Genomic DNA, 15315 nt, shown 5'->3' on the forward strand with positions numbered 1-15315 from the left:
GCAGTTTATTTTAAGAAGCCTTTCCCCTTAAAACCGATCTTTCTTTTAGGAAAGAAAATGCAGACAAAAGAAATGAATAACATCTTGCTGTTTTTCCTCTTGGTTGTTTCAGTAAAGGTCACATTACCATTTCTTTTGAATTCCAAAAGAAAAATAAAGTTCAGAAAGCAGGTTTCCCGTGCTCACTTGCCTACAGCTTTTGGTGTGTGCCGGAGGGGGGGGGTTGTGAGAAGAAGGTTGAATATCCTTAGAGCAATAGAATCCTTAATACTATAATACCAGTCTATTAGCATTTCCTGCACAACAAAATCACTGGAGCATGAATGTCAACCTATCAGGTGTAAGGAAGACTTACCTGGTGTCCCAAGATGGCAGCGTCCAAGATGGCAGCATCTCCCATGCGATTCCTCCTGGGCGCAGCTCTGTGACATCACGCCAGCGTCAGACACGTTGCTGGAATTTGTTGCCAGCGCCGAAGTGTCAGCATCAGATTGGACGCCAGTGTTAAAATGCCAGCGTGAAGACACCAGCGTCATGACGTCTCTGTGTCCGTTTTTGGTGCCAAAGGAGGCCTATAAAAGACGCTGGAGCACTGCTGACTTTGCCCTACAATAGTTCCACATAGTGAGTTCCTGGGTGCGCTATATTACTTCTGCTATTAATCCTGATCCTGACCTTGCCTGTTTAACCGTGTATTGAATCTTTGCCGTCTGTACCGACCTTTTGCCTGGACCTGACTTCGCCTTTCTCTTAACCCCTTGGATACCTCGATCTGGTTGGACTGTGCTTCCTCCCTCGTCTGCTACCTCTGGCTGAGCCCTGGGCCCCTTACATCAGGCTTCTAGTTGGCATGACCTAATTTTTGGTCAATGTTTGACATAGAATGCTGGGGATTGTATCTATTACTAACAATAGAGGCCACAAAGAAAATCCACCTTGCTGTTGACTAATGGGAACTTTTTGTTTGCTTTTCAGTAACCCGTTGGCTTCCAAGAGCAGATATTTGACGAATACGTATTTATTGAAGCTTTGGTTTTCAAAGACAAGAATTCTTCAGCTTTATCAGCATTGTCATTGTCCTCAGTCTCTTAATAGAATGTGACAGATGCAGCCATATGTGTCAAACTTGCATCTGTCACATTAAAAAGAGAAACCTCTGCGATGCAAGTGTAGGAAGGTCACAATCAGAATAGAGTCCATACACGATTTAAAACTTTTAGAGCTTCGGAAAAAAGAGGTTTCATACACGGATATCATCTAATAGAAGAAGGAGAATGTTGGTGTCACATTGGATCAATTTTAACCGAAATCCTGGGAGCGTGTAATAAGTACATCAATAATACATTCATTTCTGTGATTGCCTGAAACCACTGGAAGAAAGACATTTAAAAAAAAAGGGTGAAAAGAAGAGGCAGAGAATGTCTTTTTATGGCGATTTTAGCAAATGCTGGTTGTACAGAAGATGTTTATTTTGGATCTAAAGATTTAACATCTCGTACAATTTTGCAGTACACGGGAAAAAGTTTGGGGAAACTGTGTGTGTCTGAATATCCAATGTCTTTGAAGCAAAGTTAAGAAGTGTAGTAGTGAACGGACCACGTTTTTTTCATTGTACCTGTTTTAAAAAAAAAGACATGAATAGCCCATCATCATTGCCTAGTCCAAATTTCTTACTGTGTGCTCTTTAAAAACAGACTTCACTTGGTTTAATGAGACGGTTAACTTGCGGTAAGATTTCTCATAGGCCTTCCACTTCCTCTTCATTAATAAACAACATTATATTATTGTATATTGTATATTCATTGGGTGTTTTATCTAAAGAGCCATAATACACAAATTAACAATTTTATGGCAATTTAAATCACCTGGGGAAATTGCCTGTACTAGGGCCAAAGAAGTTACAAAACCATGCTGGTTGACATAGCATTATAGCCTAGCACACAAGTAGACATGGTGTTAGATTCCTAAAGCCTTGGTGCAATCCTGAAGCCATGTTGCAACTGCTGAAATACTGACACAACATAGAGGCCCAATGGGGTTATGTAATAAAAGGCACTAAGTTTGGCATGGGGCAGTAACCCATAGCAACCAATCAGCAAGTAGAATTTACTAGTCGCCTGTTTAAATGCAAGAATCTTATTGGTTGTCATGGGTTACTGCTCCTGAGCAAACTTAGTGCCTTATACTTCATATTGGGGATAGTCCCTAATGTAAGTGGTGGGATGTATGGTCATGTGCTGAGACATTTTACTACATCTCCTTGGTGCCTTTACAGGAAGGAATGCCTTTTAATTGCCATGAAGGCTTCCCCTTGCTTAAATACGTATATAATCACCTAAGCACTCAATGCTCTAAAGGGAGTAGTTCCCAAAATGTGGGGGATGGAGAGGCCCAGACTGAAGGACAGTTATGTTATGAATGTGGAAGTGAAGTCCGTTAGGATGATATTTGGGATGACATATTTGTGCAGCGTCGGACAGTTGACCTCACCCCAGATGCAAAGGGCTCTATGTGGAAGCCAAGTCCATTAGGGTGATATTTGGGATGGCAATCTGTGCTGCTTCTGTGTAAGGACCAGGACTGGGCTGTCAGGGACCTCCAGGGCTGGGGCCCACCGGGTTTTTTCCCCGGTGTCCCGCCAGCCCAGTCCGACACTGCATTTGTGCATATAGTTATTCTTGATAATGTTAAATGGCACCATTCTTTATATATATATATATATATATATATATATATATATATATATATATATATATAACAAACAAGGGAAAGTTGTGCTCACCACTATTTTTTAAAACCATTAGGCGGGGGTGCAATGAGGCTGTGACCACAAAATACATATAGTCAAATACAAGAGTCCTCTGCACTCAACCCATTATCAATATATTTAAGACAGAGACATTTTGTGCATACTGCTACTAAAAAATGCCTTACCCTCCAAACAAAACAGGGATTGTTTGTCCACATATTGCAATATATTTAAGCTGGCCAACTACGTCAAAGTCATCCCATATCTGGCCAGTCCTATGCTCAATTTTATCTGATTCATTAAGAATTCTATTGCTTCATTATACATTTTACAAAGGGACTAGGTATTACCTGCAACTTAACTTGCTGCTTTCAAAGTAAACCTCCATACTTGGCTGCCCTTTTATTAGACACCAGTGGGATCACCTGACTATAGCTGGGAAGGGTGGGAGCTACAACATGGAGCTGGTCACTGCTCCTGTATAAACTATAACAAACAAGGGAAAGTTGTGCTCACCACTATTTTTTAAAACCATTAGGCGGGGGTGCAATGAGGCTGTGACCACAAAATACATATAGTCAAATACAAGAGTCCTCTGCACTCAACCCATTATCAATATATTTAAGACAGCGACATTTTGTGCATATATATATAGCATTTGTGATCTTATTTTGAGCTAAAGGAGGCCCTGACCAAATGTTGGACCTCAAAAGGGAAATCAAGCCAAAATAGTCCAAAAATACAATAAAAAAAGTTCAGAAAACAGGCAGATTGTCTTTTCTGCAACTTTAATGGTGAGAATTATACACCACATTTTAGCGTTTACTGTGATGTTTTACCATAGATGCTAATCTTTAATCTATCGTGACTCCAGAATACTTGGATCAGGCAAACAATTGGTTTTGTTACGACAGTTTCTATCTACAGTTTAGCTATAAATCATTAAGCTATTGTTTTTGAGAGAATATACAATATGTTAAGTCACCTAGAAGTAGTCTCTATCCCTTTTGAACACTGATTTATGTAAAATTAGTCAATTGTCTCGGTTATGCTATAGGATATCAGCCCTCGTTTGCTGCATGTCTTCCACCTATAGAAATAAGTCTAAATCATTTTAGATGTTGTCTTCTGATGAGGTTAAAAGGAACAGTAACACCAAAAAATAAAAGTGTTTTAAAGTAATGAAAATATCATGTAGTGTTTCCCTGCACTGGTAAAACTGATTTGTTTGCTTCAGAAACACTACTATAGTTCATATAAACAAGCTGCTGTGTAGCAATGGCGGAAATTGAAAAAAAGGCACAGGATAAATAGAGAATAACAGATAACATTATGTTCTACAGAGCTTATCTGCTATCTGCTGTCTAACCTGAGCCTTTTCTCCCATTGCTAAACAGCTTTATATAAATAATTGTAGTGTTTCCATAGCAAACACAAGAGTTTTACAAGGACAACACTGCATTATATTTGTATACATTAGATTTGTATTACATTAAAACAATTTAATTTTTTTGAAGTTAATGGTCATTTAAGAATATCAATACAGTGTCTGACAATAAACCCTTATTCATCTTATCAGCACAACCGTCTTAATACGATTTATTTTATTTTTTTAAGGAAAATTTACATGTATTGAAGTTAAATTTCACCTGGAGCGTCAAATGGGCTATTACCTGATTCAGATGTACATCCCCAGCCTGCTGATTGTCATTTTGTCGTGGGTGTCTTTCTGGATAAATATGGATGCGGCTCCTGCTAGAGTGGCTTTGGGTATTACCACTGTACTGACAATGACTACACAGAGCTCAGGATCAAGAGCCTCACTTCCAAAGGTAAATAAAAAGGATTTCATGTTGACTTCTTGCATGATATATACAGGTATGGGATCCGTTATCCGGAAACCCGTTATCCAGAAAGTTCCGAATTACGGAAAGGCCATCTCCCATAGACTCCATTGTAATCAAATAATCCAAATTTTTCAAAATGATTTCCTTTAACTCTGTAATAATAAAACAGTACCTTGTACTTGATCCAAAATAAGAAACAATTAACCTTTATTGGAAGCAACACCATTTTCTTGGATCTATTTAATGTTTAAATGATTTTCTAGTAGACTTAAGGTATGAAGTTCCAAATTACGGAAAGACCCGTTATCCGGAAAACCCCAGGTCCCGAGCATTCTGGATAACAGGTCCCATACCTGTATTTTGTTTGTTTTTTTTGCATAGGCCAAATTACCGAAAGTCGAAAATTGTAAAATTGTAAAAAATTGTGAGCTGTTAATCGGTAAAGGTTTTTTTTCATGGTCAAGTCATGAACGTCTTACCATGAAGTGTATGATAATGCCATGTATGATTACTTTAAATATGGAGTTTGCAAGGTCCATGCAATTTAACATGTCAACTTTGTTTTGATGGCTTCCGTTTAATAAATGTTACCCATGGTCTTGTTTTTGTAGTACATGGGCTAACTTGAGAAGTGTTTCACGTCTTGTGTCTAACCTTAAACATAAAGCCTTAAATGTCTTACAGTTTCAAAATGCTATATTTTAAGCATTCTATTTGTAATGATTGTATTATGTGATGCAATGTAAGAAATATATAGTACAGATGTTTTGTAGGTTCACGGATCCTTAATTGCCATTTTAGTTGGAATTGGTTATTTTGCCTCCCCCTCTCAGCTTTCGTTGCCTCCCCCACCCCCTGCTATGTATACAGATGAGCACGGCCTAGGGTGAAAGAAAAGCCCCAAAAATGTACTGTGCTTAGCATGTGCCAACATTTTTAGGCTTTTTTACCACACCCTTTAGCCATATTTAATCAGACATGCAAGTGAGTTCACTTTAGTTAGAGCAAAATTGATTGCTAACCTCTGATGTACATTTAAGAAATGACCAATAATTATATTAACCCCAGACATGCCAGTAAAGAATGGCAAATGGGCATATTAACCCCAGACATGCCAGTAAGAAATGGTCAATAAGTATATAAACCTCCAGACATGCCGGTAAGAAATGGGTAATGAGTATTTTAACCCCATATACCTATTCAACCCAGGCAAGGTGCATATATAATTCGATACAGCAGCTAATTTGTAGCCAGCATTAATGGAGTTGTCCACACTTACTTTAAATTGCCATATATACCCACACCAATATGGGACTTAACCTCCAAATGCAATTCAAGCAATATTAGATAACCAATGGCCATACAAAAGTAATTGAATTAAAAAGCAATATTTATTTTCACCATGCCAGATATACTAAAACCATTTAAAATAAGCAGCGCTGCTTGGGGGGACAGGCAGTGTAACAGGCAAGCAGGTGGAAGTGAGAAGCAGTGGCTATCCTTGCATTTATGCCGCCTGAGACGGCCTTCTATTGCCGCCCCCACCCCTCCTCACGGCGCTCACCTTTTCAGCACTGGAGGGGGTCGGGGCGGTGCACGCCGCAGTTGCGCTCTCTGCACTAGAAGAGCCGTATTTCTGGGTTGAAAACCGGAAATTCGGCTCTTGGATACTAGGAGCAGCATTTTTGCCGCACCTGGTAACCAGGGGGGGCGCTGCCTTTTGAGGCAAATAGCTCAACTCACCTCATTGGTGGAGCACCCCTGGTGAGAAGATGTAATGAAAGAGGAGGTGTCTTGGAGATGCACTTAGTAATAATGTATATTGTTACTGCATTTTTGGGTGCTGTGTAAGTTAGTGTAGTAAGAAAGACAAGCATGTGAGATTAAAAAGAATAAATATAAGATATATATGTGTGTATTCTTTTGTATTAACACAAGTCTTTCCTCTATTATACTCTAGCCTATACAACTGCTTAATTAAACCCAAAATCAGTGTAAATGATTGACTCAACAAATATGTTTGAATAAGACGCCTATTCAAACATATCAGTTTAGCTCAGAGCCAGGCCAAGTATTATTGGTGGCCAAGGAAAATACTACTTGGCCCAGCTTCTTCCCTGTTCTTAAGCAATATAGTATAAAGACATGTTTATCTTTGTTAAAGTGTATACAACAGCGACACATGAAATTAAATAGTCTGTTAGTTTAGGAAGTGCTTCTTTCTAAAATAAGATCGGTAACAGATGTATCATCCAGAAAACCTGTGATATCGATAAATCTGAAATGCAGCAAAGCCGTCTCACGTACGGCCAGATTAAATTCCACGAGAAAATTATATTTTATGGTTTAATCCATATAGTGTGACTCTGAGACAGTTTGGGCTCTGCTAACTGGAGATTCAACGCTTGGAAAAATAGAACTGTTAACTAATGTATTAGATATGTCTGGGCTCAGCTTCACAGCAGTTTTCTCTTGAATTACTTGTTATTCTCCTGAACTACTTGTTATTCTCCTGAACTACTTGGCTTAAAGCAGTCTTGCCGGGAGGTGATGTTCCACTTAGCTGTTTGTGAACCCTTTGTGTCCCATTCTAACAGTATGAATAATTCATAAATAACAAATGACTGCTTTGAAACCTTCTCTTGGACCTCTTTCTTTTTACCTATGCTCTCACTGCAATGTTCCTGTACTCTGATGGGATCTGATGGGATCACAGTGGTTTCCAGACAACAATAACATGTTATGATTTTACTTTAAAATAGGCCGTCTTGGCATACTTGTGTATTTAGCAATTGCTGCTTGATAATAATAGCACATTCCACAAAAGTAATGACCCAAAGTTACAGAGTAATTCAGATATCTACAGCACATTGAGTCTAGTAAGTATTAATACAGATTCTTAGAGAAGACCAAGAAAAAAAAGTCAGTTGTCATAGTAACTGATCTTATTATAGTGGTAACTGAACAATCAGACAAATCCAATCACTAAACCTTTTCTATCATCCTAAAACTGTGAAGGATGTTCACTGACAGACTATACTCCAGTATGTAATTTAATACTGGGCATTATACATTAGAGTGCATTAGGGTGAATGCTGTCCTTTCAGGATATGCTATAAAGGAAGGGTATTTTAAAAGGCTGAGCTACTCCCTTTAAAGGGGCTGTTCCCCTTTGACTTAACTTTTAGTATGATGTACAGATTGATATTCTGTGACGATTTGCAATTGGTTTTCATTTTTTATTATTTGTGATTTTTGAGTTTTTATCCAGCAGTTTCTAATTTCAGCAATCTGGTTGCTACGGTCCAAATTACCCTGCTACTGTCAATGGTAAAGCATTCAAACATTCTTCATTTATGGAAATAAGCAGGTTTGACTGCTTTTAAATTCCATTTGTGTTTAATATCAAAGTTGGGGCTAAAGTCACTGACGAGTTGATGATGCAGTTCCACTATTCAAAAAGGCATCCCTTTCCTAGCCAGGTAACTACAGGCCTGTTAGTCTGACATCAGTCCATATTGCAGCATGGTTTTTGATATATTAAAGAAAAGTGCAGCAAATGACAAATGAGGTCTGAAGAAAATCAAATGACCTATCCTTTTTTGACAGGCTTAATGGAGATAATCTTGAATCAGAAGCATGCAGTGTTAGTTGATATCTAAAAAGCTAATAAAATACTATTTTTAAAAAAACACATGAAAAGGATGCAAACTGCCAGAGGCCTCTAAGTAGCACAGAGTCCAGTTGCCCCTGCGATGGAGAACTGCCTGCCCATCTATGTTTATTGTGTGTTGTGATGTAATGAGGTCCTTTCCTTACTGCATGACCTATGGCCCCCAGTCCCTATGGGGTCGAGTTCTCTAAAACTAAGGGGTGCATGACCACCAGACCAGGAGGTGCAGAATGGAACAGTAAACGACCCCCTTGAAGAGTTAATACAGCTCAAAAGCAGTAGACCTATAGCAAAGCACCATGATATAAATGCTGAATTTGTAGCTGGACTCATTGTAAATAGCTGGCTTTTTTACTAGGGATGCACCGAATCCACTTTTTTGGATTCGGCCGAACCCCCGAATCCTTCGTGAAAGATTCAGCCGAATACCGAACCGAATCCAAACCCTAATTTGCATATGCAAATTAGGGGCGGGAAGGGGAAAACATTTTTTACTTCCTTGTTCTCTGACAAAAAGTCACGCAATTTCCCTCCCCGCTCCTAATTTGCATATGCAAATTATGATTCGGATTCGGTTCGGCCGGGTAGAAGGATTCGACCGAATCCGAATCCTGCTGAAAAAGGCCAAATCCTGGCCGAATCCCGAACCGAATCCTGGATTCGGTGTATCCCTATTTTTTACCTTGTGTCTGTGTCACAATGGCCAAAGTAGGAGCAACTTAGATCAGTAGTAACACAAGCTATTTCCAATGCAATAACCCATAAAACCAAACACCCTTACAGTCTTATGCATATACATTTTTATTATTCACACAACACCCTTTGTTCTTTGTTACAAAAGTATGTTCATACCCTTAGGGGGTTATGTAATAAAAGGCAGTCAGTTTGCCCAGATGCATTAACCCATAGCAACCAGCAGGTAGCATTTACTGGTCATCTGGTTAAAAGCAAACATATTATTGGTTGATATAGGTTACTGCCCCTGGGCAAAATGACTGCCTTTTATTACATATGGGGGTTAATGCCTTGAACATAAGAGTAAAAGCTCTACTGAAGGAATTCATAGCATTTGAAAAATTTGAATTTTTTTCTCCTACAGTGGTGTTTTATAAGAGGGGCTTGGATGATTTCATGAACAAAATATTATAATCTACAATTAGTATAGATATTGGTACATATAGTTTATATATGTAAGTGTATGGAGTGGTCGGTGTGAGTTTGTGTGTTTGTATGGACCCTGGGTTTTATTTGGAGTTGTTGAACTTAGATTTTGGTCTTTTTCAACCCAACTAAACTATGTAACTATATGTTCATAATAAGTAGAATAGTAGCTGTACTAAACTAAGTAAACCCACCTTATGTTACACTTGTAGTCCATATCTTGGACACATACACATAATAATCTATCACTTCATGGATGTCCATAGTGTGAGCCTCCTACAGGGTTGGACTGGGAGGCCCAGGGCCCACAGGACCCCAATCATAAGGGCCATTATGGCACTATTCCTACCCCTATGGCAAACTCTCCCATGCAGGTCTGCCCACCTACCCAATGCACCGAAACCAATGCAACAAACCCAATGCATTGCAAGCTCACCCCCTGGGGTGGATGTCTTGTCCACCTGCCACCAATCACTGCCCATCTGCCCACCACTCCAATACACCACCCGCTAGTCCTTATGCTTCTCCCTACTCCTCATAAAAACTTGCGACCTCTAGTACTGGTGCGGGCCAGTGTCGGACTGAGACACCAGGGTCCCACCAAAAACCCTTAGACCAGAGGCCCATCCAAAAAAACTTTAGACCAGAGGTCCACTCTAAGTATTATTTTCTTCCTCTCCTCACTCAACCTCTATTATCCTATTCTCCACTGACACCTGGTCCCACCGGGACTTTTCCTGGTATCCCAATGGGTCAGTCCGACACTGTTGGGGGCAAGCTTAGGTAGGTGGGGCCCATGAGGTCTCAGGCCCACCGTGTTTTTTTCTGGTGTCCTGCCATACCAGTCCGACCCTGGCCTCCTACTGTTTCTAGCTGATTGTGCAGAGCATAGCAACCTAAGTTTATATCCCCCAATCGTTCTTTCTAAAGTCTAGTTCTACCTAGTTCTACCTAGTTCTACTTAACCTAATCTAAAGTACAAAATAGGAATTAACAGTGAACAATGTGGAGAAAATGACTTACAGTTTACAATTTCACCAATATACATTGTCTTACTTTTGTACATGACTCAGCCTCCCACCCAGTGACGCACAGCATTGACAAGGTCTGTACATCCCTGTGCATAATATACAGAATATTGAAAGCAAACATTAGTTCTTATCAATTTATACAGCAGAAGTTTATTATAGTACTCATTGTTTCCAAATTATGAATGCAAAGAATGCCTTGAACCTGCCCTTAATTACATGGTTTGATTGAATACATTGCACTGAAGGGTATTTTGTCATCACTATAGCAACAGATAATCTTTGTGTGTGTGTTTATGCCTGAGTGACCGAGCTTTGAAATTTATATTGAGTTCATGCTGCCATGATGCGTCACTACGCTAAAATAATTAGTGCCGGTGTAAAAGCCAAAATCTGTGTGCCCCTTTATTTTGTCCACATTGTGTGGTCAAAAAAATGTAATTCACCAAGTTTGAGGTATCTATACATGCTGCTTGTATCTAGTGCATTGGTCAGTCTGGTTTGATGCTGGTGAGGTTTTCAGGTGGGGCCCAAGTACCCCAAAGAAAACTTGTAGTATCTCATTAAAGGGGTGGTTCACCTTTAAGGTAACTTTTATTATGTTATAATATGGAATATATTATATATAATATATAATTCTAATCAAATTTTCAATTGGTTTTTCATTTTTTATTTTTTATTATTTAATATTTTATTATTTTTATAGTTTTATAGTTTTTTGCCTTTTTCTACTGACTCTTTGCAGCTTTCAAATGGGCGTCGCTGACTCCCTTCTAAAAAAACAAATGCTCTGTAAGGCTACAAATGTATTGTTATTGCTACTTTTTATTTTTTATGTTACTTCTATTCAGGCCCTCTCCTATTCATCTTCCAGTCTCTTATTCAAATCAATGCATGGTTGCTAGGGTAATTTGGACCCTAGTTACCAGATTGCTTAAAGGGATACTGTCATGGGAAAACATGTTTTTTTCAAAACTTTTTCTGCTCCAGCAGAATTCTGCACTGAAATCCATTTTTCGAAAGAGCAAACAGATTTTGTTATATTCAATTTTGAAATCTGACATGGCTAGACATATTGTTAATTTCCCAGCTGCCTCCAGTCATGTGACTTGTGCTTTGATAAACTTCAATCACTCTTTAGGCTAGGGCCACACGGCGCGATTTTGCCGCGATTCTGCGCTGGGCGAGTTGCGAGTTGCGAGTCGCTGCGGTTTTTAAGCCGAAATAGCTTTGTTAACTTTGGCGCTGGCGTCAATGCAAATCGCGGCGAAATCGCTGCGCTAATTCACACGCGGCGATTCGTTTTCTATTGTCGCCCGAAGTTGCCTCGCTGGGCGTTTCCGGGCGACAGTAGAAAAAGAATCGCCGCGTGTGAATTAGCGCAGCGATTTCGCCGCGATTTGCATTGACGCCAGCGCCAAAGTTAACAAAGCTATTTCGGCTTAAAAACCGCAGCGACTCGCAACTCGCAACTCGCCCAGCGCAGAATCGCGGCAAAATCGCGCCATGTGGCCCTAGCCTTACTGCTGTACTGGAGTGATATCACCTCCTCCCTCCCCCCCCAGCAGCCTAACAACAGAACAATGGGAAGGTAACCAGATAGCAGCTACCTGGAAGATCTAAGAACAGCACTTAATAGTAAAAGCCAAGTCCCACTGAGACTGATACAGTTACATTAAGTAGGAGAAATAACAGCCTGCCAGAAAGTAATTCCATCCTAAAGTGCAGGCACAAGTCACATGACTGGGGCAGCTGGGAAACTGATAAAATGTCTAGCACCATGTCAGATTTCAAAATTGAATCTAAAAAAAAACTGTTTGCTCTTTTGAGAAATGGATTTCAGTGCAGAATTCTGCTGGAGCAGAACTATTAACTGATGTGTTTTGGAAAAAACATGTTTTTCCATGACAGTATCCCTTTAAGATGCAAGTTGAAGAGCTGCTGAATAAAAAGCTAAATAAAACCCTCAATAATAAAAAATGAAAACCAATTGCAAATTGTCTCAGAATATCACTTTCTACATCATACTAAAAGTTATCTCAACGGTGAACAGCCCCTTTAAGTTAATGTTCAGTATGTTATAGAAAGGCTAATTCTAAGCAACTTTTTAATTGGTCTTCATTATTATTATTTTTATACTTTTTTTTATTATTTGCCTTCTTCTCCTTACTCTTTCCAGTTTTCAAATGAGCCCATCTAAAAACAAATGCTCTGTATGGCTACAAATGTATTATTATTATTTTTTATTACTCATCTTTCTATTCAGGCCTCTCCTATTCATATTCCAGTCTCTTATTCAAATCAGTGCATGGTTGCTAGGATAATTTGAACTCCATCAACCAGGTTGCTAAATATGTCAAACTGGAGAGCTGCTGAATAAAAAGCTAAATAACTCAAAAACCACAAATAATAACAAATGAAAACCAATTGCAAATTTTCTCAAATTGTCACTCTCTACATCACACTAAGGGGGCACATTTACTAAGCTCGAGTGAAGGATTCGAATGTCGAATCGAATAGGCTACTACGACCTTCGACTTCGACTTTGATTCAAACTAAAAATCGTTCGACTATTCGACCATTCGATAGTCGAAGTACTGTCTCTTTAAAAAATACTTCGACTACATACTTCGGCAGTTTAAACCTACTGAGGTACAATGTTAGCCTATGGGGACCTTCCCCAGCACTTTCCTAACCTTTTTTTTGATCGAAGAAAAATCCTTCGATCGGTCACTTAAAATAGTTCGATTCGAAGGATTTTATTGTTCGATCAAACAAAGGATTTGCGATAAAACCTTCGAATTCGATATTCGAATATGCAGGATTTAAATTCGAGGGTTGATTAACCCTGAATAGTCGACCCTTGATAAATGTGCCCCTAAATGTTAATGTAAAGGTGAACAACCCCTTTAAATGAGATGCCATGACTCTAAGAGCCGCACCAAAATATGACGATGGGAAAGTATACAGGAAAGGACAGGTTGTATCAAGTTTTAAAATATTAGACAAAATAATATTCCCTTAAATGAATGAAATATAAAACCGACAAATCTGCAATCTTTTGAGACTGTAATTATGCAATGGGTCATCCAAGAGGACAATCCTCTGCAACCTACTACAGCTTTTACATTTCCCAAAGCAGCAGCATAGTGCTTGTTTGCTCCAGCTCTAGGGAATGGAAGCCTGACTCTATCTGTGTATATTTAGACGCCGCAAAGTGTAAGTGATTGAACACACACACCTTCTAAAGGACTCGGTGTCCCTGTGCATTAAAATTAGAGTCTCTCTCAAAAATAAAGTATTGATGTTCTGATATTCTGACAGCATTTTACATTTAAATCTGTGAATTGGAACAGCCTTCTAAAGAAAAGCATGCATGTCCCATGAATTATTCTGAAGAGCAAGGGCGCAGGAAGAGACTTTGATTTTTCTACAGTAAAGACTGGCTTCTTATTATTTGTCTACAGTTTCAGTACAAACCCTAATGCCTACCTAAAAAGGTTAAGATGGTTTTGCTTCTAATAGGGCAGGATTATTAGATTTCATAGTGTAAGGAAAACAGAATCAGTTACAGGTAGATAGAACTGAGCAAGCTCATTTCATTTCAAGCCAGGTTTTTGGGCTTTTTGTTGCAAGGAGTTATTGGCACCAAAAATAAATATGGAGGCTCCTAATGTTAAAAAGTGCAGCAGTTGAAATCAGTCTCATACATGGGCTGACTCAAGGCTCAACTGATGGGCCTACAGGCTGAATGGTTACTACGTAAAATTATAGAAAACCCTTCCATTCATCATTACTAAAAATCAGGACCAATGGGTTGTTTAACGTGAAATGATGTTTATTGGTCTACTTTCTCAAAAAAACCACAATGAATATGCAGAATATTTAGGGGAGATCTTACACGTAGAAAGGATTGTGCCACACCTCATCTTGTGCCTTCTTCAGTTCAACCAACTGAGTGGTAGGGAATAAAGATAAACAAACTAAGGCAAGCACTCCGATAAGAATAAACTGCGTATTTATTCAGGTGGCAGCTAAGAATTCAAAGCCTTTAAACCAATAAGGGAATTAAAGTCACCAACATCCAATCACAATGGCTCCATTGAACATATTCAGGTAGGCGTTAGCTGAAATTCACGGAGGTGTAAACGTGTGATCCATTCACTAAAGTACATTGGTGACTGGATCACACTTTCCCACCTATGTGAGTTCCATATAACACCTACCACTCAATTAAACCAAAGAAGAAGAAGAAGCCGGTCAGGTGTATGGTGAAACCTTTCATTCAGACTTATTTCTGCTAGAAACTTTACATCATGTCCTGGATGACTGAAAATCTTCATAGATATATTGCTGTATAAGTGTTCATATAAGACACAGAAGCACATTCTGTTTATGTATATATATATATATATATATATGCTCTAGCATACTGAAACTTTAACAATGGCATCACTGCATTCACTTGTGAGCTGAGTTTTTATTTCTCTTTTTTTAAAGTTTTATTTTATTTGTGAACAAACAGGTTTGGAGAGGCTTAGCTTCCCCAAGCCTTAATGAATATCCACCCCTGCTACATGTGGAGGGCCAGTGCCCTCATGTCCTGGCGGGGAGAGCAGGCCCTCGTGGAGGGGTGTGTGTATGGATGCTGGGTTTTCATTTGGAGGGGTTGATCTTGATGGACTTTGTCATTTTTCAACCCGATTTAACGATGTACAGTAACTATGTACCTGGGGCCGTGAGGTGTCCTACCAATCCAGTCCAAAATAATGGAACTGACCCCATAGCTTTGGTGGCTTATCTCACCCATATATAAATCATCAGATTGGAGTTGGGCTGAGTGTGGGTCATAAAGTA

General features: G+C 39.2%; 1 protein-coding gene across 5 annotated transcripts in view; it reads left to right on the forward strand.

Moving 5' to 3' along the window:
- glra2.L (glycine receptor alpha 2 L homeolog) overlaps positions 1–15315 on the forward strand; it is a 124099-nt gene that overhangs the window by 64580 nt on the left and 44204 nt on the right. For all 5 annotated transcript variants that reach the window (XM_041581624.1, XM_041581626.1, XM_018246018.2 and 2 more), the window contains one exon: positions 4367–4581. In XM_041581624.1, coding sequence (XP_041437558.1) covers positions 4367–4581 — 215 coding nt within the window. The remainder of the gene's footprint in view (positions 1–4366; positions 4582–15315) is intronic.

The sequence above is a fragment of the Xenopus laevis genome, chromosome 2L (genome assembly GCF_017654675.1).
Source record: "Xenopus laevis strain J_2021 chromosome 2L, Xenopus_laevis_v10.1, whole genome shotgun sequence".
NCBI lineage: Eukaryota > Metazoa > Chordata > Amphibia > Anura > Pipidae > Xenopus > Xenopus laevis.